Source organism: Diabrotica virgifera, chromosome 4 (genome assembly GCF_917563875.1).
Source record: "Diabrotica virgifera virgifera chromosome 4, PGI_DIABVI_V3a".
Classification (NCBI taxonomy): Eukaryota; Metazoa; Arthropoda; class Insecta; order Coleoptera; family Chrysomelidae; genus Diabrotica; species Diabrotica virgifera.
Window position 1 is genome coordinate 191,029,414 of NC_065446.1, and position 6,147 is coordinate 191,035,560.

At 32.1% G+C, this 6,147-nt stretch overlaps 1 protein-coding gene across 1 annotated transcript in view; it reads left to right on the forward strand.

Moving 5' to 3' along the window:
• The window catches only part of LOC126883773 (uncharacterized), a 47,321-nt gene extending 42,472 nt beyond the window's left edge, over positions 1-4,849 (forward strand). The window contains exon 5 of the mRNA XM_050649437.1: positions 4,716-4,849. Coding sequence (XP_050505394.1) covers positions 4,716-4,849 — 134 coding nt within the window. The remainder of the gene's footprint in view (positions 1-4,715) is intronic.
• The last annotated feature ends 1,298 nt before the right edge of the window (positions 4,850-6,147 follow it).

A 6,147-nucleotide genomic window follows, 5' to 3' on the forward strand; every position in this document is an offset into this window, starting at 1 on the left:
AATTCTTTGAACATAAAAAGCAATGACTCAACGTGAAATATGTATATTGTAAAGCTGAAGCCATATGCCAGAAAGCTATTAATATTAATGTCTACGTTACGTGTCGTTATAATTACTGCAAGAGCTTAGATTTACATAATTTAATAGAATATCTAAATCATGTATGTGGAAACTATAAAATATTCCCTTTTAAAATATAAAAAATTGGTGAAAGCAACCATCTCAGCAGTCGAGTGTAAGGTAAAAGTGCAGAACGGAGTATCAAGAATTTTCCAGACACCAACAGGACTTCGACAGGGAGCTTATCGTACCTTCTATTTAATATCATTAATATTTTATACGTTTTGTGTAATAAGAAAAATAAAAAAAAATGTCGCTGGAATACAACAAACCAGCATATTTTATGTGCCTGATAGACTTGAAGAAAGCTTTGATGGAGTGTGAATTCGAGACTCGATACATTTATTATACGAAAAGGGAATATCACTGGATTTAGTAAAAACCATTGAGAACATACGTACAGATAACCTAGATATGTTAAGATGCAGAGCGGTGCGGTACATGTTTTCAATATGATGCAAGTCTTCGAAATTCCGCCCTTTAAGGGGGTAGGCGCAAAATTTCGGATCCAATGCTTTTTAAATGCATTTATTTTTTTCGAATCCTGAGAAAACTATTAAGTATTTTGGAAAATTTTAAACGCACAATGAAAGACTACGTTATTACCGAGGGCCGAAAGTCCCTGAAAACTTCTATAATGTTTATTTTAATAAGTTACAGGGGAAAATTTACTGTGACTTAATTTCAAATACATATTTCATTCAATAGACATTTTTGTTTATTTTAAGGAACTTTTGGCCCGTGGTAATAATGTAATATTTCATTCTGTGTTTAAATTTTTCAAAAATATCTATTAGTTTTCTAAGGATTCGAAAAAAATTAATGCATTTAAAAAGCATTGGGGCCGAAACGTTGCGCCTAGGCCCTTAAATATTATTGAAACTTATCTTTTATTTTTCCTAAATGAAACACAAAATGAACCAAAACTTTTAATTTAAAAACACAACACACTTTAAATTAAATGTATTTAAATAACATTTACAAAATTACAATTTTACCATTCTGACTCTAATTTTGCTAAACACGTCAATTTGATTTGTGTAGTCTAAGTAGCAACTAGTGATGACTCTATTGATATGAATCCAAAATTTTTGAAGATAATCTTCTTTAGCGGCGAATCGATTGAGGGTAAAATTGTACATGATCCGCGCGCCTGCGCACACTGACAGTATGTAGTTCTCACAGTATGTAGTTCATTGCTAATCTTTCAAGATAGGTATGTATGTATCTGTAACCGTGCAAATAAGTCATTAAAAGAATATATTAGTGGTTTTAGGAAATGTATTATTTATTATAATTCTTGTGTTTTTGGATTTGTGTTTCCCTGTAGTAAAATAATAAAATATTATGTAAGCATAACATTTTTACACTATATGTCGCCGTGTTGTGTAATTATATCCGAAACTTACATATCTATTTCTAGGGCCTCGCTGGAGTAGTGGGAAATGCGTTAGCACTGATATTGGAAGGTTGCGGGTTCAATTCCTGGGCGATCCATATTTTTTTTTTTATTTTTGGTTGTTTTAGTAAAAAATTTTTGAAAGTGGTAGATGAGAAAGTTAGTTTGATTTTTAAATAAAATAAGTACAAATAAGCTTTTAAGTATATTTACTTCGTTTAAATTACCTATTATATAATAGAAGAATATCTTCTTACGTGCGTACAAAGTACACACACATTCTTTTTTTAGTTTTGTTTGTCTTATGGAGCTTTGTAAATAGTTTTTAATAATTTATAATTTTGAAAAACTTCTTTCCCCACTAGGTAGTTACTGAGACAGGTAGTGTTAATAAAATTATTAGTCATACAACTACATTTAGTTATAAAGAAAAGGTTATTTTTGGCACAAATAGTTCATAACCTCTAAAATTTAATGAAGTATAGTATGATTTGGGATATATCATGAAATTCTTTTAGAAGCTCATTTGACTCTATATCCCATTCTTTTTCTATTAAAAGTATTTAATCAAGATTCATATTCTCCTTTTCATGAACATTTTTCAGTGCGTCACAAATTATAGAAAAAAAGGTAAGTCCGTGATAAATACACATTTATGACATTTATTCTAACGTGACATTTTAGTTAAATCTGACAGTTGTCAAATTTTATTTTCAATTTGGAATAAAACCAAATCAATTGTGTCTATTGCATTTATAAAATGGTATTTTCTTTCATTTGTATAGTCTTATAAATTGTACAGATTATATTGATAATATTATTATTTTATTTAATAAATAATTCTTTTTTGATTATGGCGCCATCTATCGACAACTAGAATAATCACCGAACTAGAATAATTACCGAAGTATTCCCAGACGTGCCTTTTTTTCTGTCACATACAATTTAATGCGTTAGAGAGAAATCGAAAAACTGTGACGCACTGAAAGATGATCATGAGAAAAAGAATACAATATTTTTCTAGTGGTTTATCATCTATTTCCCTTAATTTAAAATAAAACTACATACAGTGCGCTGGAATAAGTGTTATCCCCCCTTATTAAGTTTTTTATTTTTATTACTTAAGCAAAACGCTCGGACAGGTCGATTTTTAAAATAATCATAGTATATTATACCATCAATGTCTCGAACTTTACGCGATCCCTTTTCAGGTAACAGGCATAATTTTGATTTTTTTTAATGGGAAAATACATCATGTGATACCTCATTTAAAAGCTTTTGAAATAGTGATTACAAAAATGTATAATACTTTAATCCTTTTTGAGAGCGTAGGTGCCAGATCTCGGCCTAATTCTTTTTAAATGCATTCATTTTTTTCGAATATTTTCGAAACTAATAAGTATTTTTGAAAAATTTAAACGAAGAATATTAAAGTATTATCGAGGGTCGAAAGTCCCTGAAAACTTCTATAATGTATATTTTAATAAGTCACAGAAGTTGAAAAAAGAGAAAATTTAGTCTGATTTTTATATGATTCAAAAAAACTTTTATTTTATTTTATGGCCTTTCAGCCCTCCGTAATAACGTAATCTTTCATTCTGCGTTTAAATTTTTCAAAAATATTTATCAGTTTTCTCAGGACTCGAAAAAAATAAATGCGTTGAAAGGCGTTGTGGTGCCGCCTGATGCGACTGCCTCACCGCATCATAGCACCGTACGGCCCTGTTAAGATGTAAAGGAAAACTATGGCAACTTATCAACCATGTAACTGCCATTAGACGAGGAGATTCATAAAGAAAGTTAAAAAAGAAGAGGATATAGAATGGGAGAAAAGGAAATAAAGATAATAAATATGCTACGCCGACGACGCCATAATAATAGCCGAAAATGAATATGACCTACAAAGGTTAATTAAAGCATTCGAATACACGGCGCTCATATACAACATGGTGATCTCAATACATAAAACTAAATCGATAGTGATATCAGCGGAACTGAGACGATGTAAACTGGTCGTAAATAACAAAATAATAGAACAGGTGATGGAAACAGAATACTTGGGAATAAAACTGTCAAGCTACGGAAAAGTGGAAGGAGAAGTACAAAAACAAGTGAACATGGCGAAAAGAGCAGCAGGATGTCTCAACAACACAATCTGGAGAAACAAATACTTACCTCACAACAGAAACAAAAGTCAGGATATATAAATCAACAATAAGATCGATAATGACGTAAATAGCGGAAAAAAGAGCAGATACGGCGAAAACACAAAGACTGTTGGAAACAGCAGAGATGAAAGTCTTACCAAAAATAACAAACCATACTCTAAGAGACAGAGTAAGAAGTGAAGAGATTCGAGCTAGATGTGGTATGGAAAAAATAGCATGTGGACCAAAAAAAAGAAAAAAAAAAGCATGGAATCAACACATAGAAAGAATGACAGAAAATAGAGTAGTATGAATAGCAAGAGACAAATCGCCAAATGGAAGAAGATCATTGGGACCACCGAGGAAAAAATGGTCAGGCAACGTCAATTGAGGCTAAAAACCGAAGTAATAAGGTAAGTGAGCTAAATATTGCCATGCTACGACTTATTATTTTTTATTAAATACAAATTTATTTGAAATAACCTGTAAATTTATTAAACAAGTAAAAAACATGTTTATAGTCTAATTTCTAAACAATTATAAAAATAAAACAATCTAAAAATATATATTCTTCTTTTTTTAAACGATTGCTAACTGGCAATATTTGGAACCTATACCCTTAATATTTCCGCAGTACTGGCAATAAAACGAACAGGTATTTTGTTAATAAAAATAAGCAATAATAATGAACCTTAACATTTAAAAAACTAATGTGAGATTTTGACTATTTTTGAGAACAATTGGGGCATATGAATTTGTCCTTATCATGTTTAGTAAGACCCACACACTCTTCATGCACGTATTGGCCACATGCAAGACATAATCTCATATTAGCCTGGCGGTCTTCATTACATACATAACAGAACCATGATTCACTACTTTTTAAATTTTCTTTTCTTCCTGTTCTTTGTTTTTGTCTTTTGATTTTTCTTGTTGTGTGGAAGGTTTTTTGTTACTTTTACCTTTGGGTGATTTTTCTCTCGCTGTGGAAAATAAATTCTTCGTAACTTCTTGAGCTTTGCTATTAATTGCTGTTTTTCGCTTTGTAGCAGTTATCTTGATTAGGGGCGAAATTAGTAAGCCCATACCTTTAAAAGAAGTGTCTGGTTCTGGAACTTTTTCGGGAGTGAATGGTACCATATTTTCATCTTCGCTGTATATATCATCAGATGTACTATCATGAACACTGAAATCTGATTCAGAGTGAGACGACTCGCTATATAAACGAAGACGTTTTGTTGTTTTTTTTATTACTTATTCCACTTGTGCAGGGACCGTTTTTATCAACTGTAGAAGTTGATGGCTTATTTACGTTGTTATCGTCGACGTCTAGTGGTCCTAACACATTTTCTTCAATATGCGTTATAAGACTGGGTGCAAATGCTGATTCAGGTGTGATATCTGGGTTAAAAGAAAATATTCCAGTTGCTTTGATCCCAGAGATGATGTTAGCTGGTGTCATCGCTTTTAACCAAACTTTACTAAAAATGTGCTAGCCATGAAATAAACGCCTCATTGGTCATGCTCCCTTTCTGTGTCATCATTACACTTGATCCTGGTGGTAGATAATCATTCCATTCAGGCTTCAATCTCTTCCCTTTGAAAAGAATGAACGGTGGGATGGCTTGCCCCAGGGCATTTCCACAACCCACAATACTAACATTTTCACCGTGTTCAGGCGCTGTCAAGTGGATACGTTTAGCACCTTTCTTGGCCAATACGGTTTGCTGTTTATGGATCGTTAGACGGCAACCTTTCTCGTCCATATTGTAAACGTTTCCAGGTTTATCAAACAATTCCAATTTATTGAATACTTCCTGCAATTTCTTAAAATAATCCTTTACAATAAACGGATTCATTTTCTGTGTTCTTGCTGGATTCATTTACTGAGCCTTCCTTCTAGCCACATCAGGATGTCTTGCAAATAATAATTTCAGCCATTTCCTTCCTGCTAATTTAGATATATCAGAAAAAAATTGGGAATGTTCATTATCATCGCATACGACAATACACTTCTTCTAACTATTTTACTGGTTATTGGCATGCCCACCTATGCTAGTTTATGAATTCTGCGAACTAGATCTCTTTCTTGTTCAAAACTTAAAACACTTTTCCTTCCATTTCGTTTAACCAAATTTTGGCTGCGATAATGTAGTCCAAGTGTTGTTCGAGATATTTCATATCGTAATGAAGCTTGGCTTATACTGCTTCCAGCTCTTATTGCTTCTAACGCTGCAACGAGATTCGACTCAGACCACATGGCTCTCTTTCTATTCGGCATTCTGTTAAAAGAAAGTTTTTATTAATAAAAAGTAAATTTTCATGTTAGGTTCCAAATATTGCCATGGCAATATTAGGAACTATCTCATGTGGCAATATTAGGATCATTACTACTGCGGAACAAAAATGGCGATTTATGTTTTATTCTTTTTTATATTAATTAAACACAATATGGATTAATAAAGTACTTGAATGTACCTA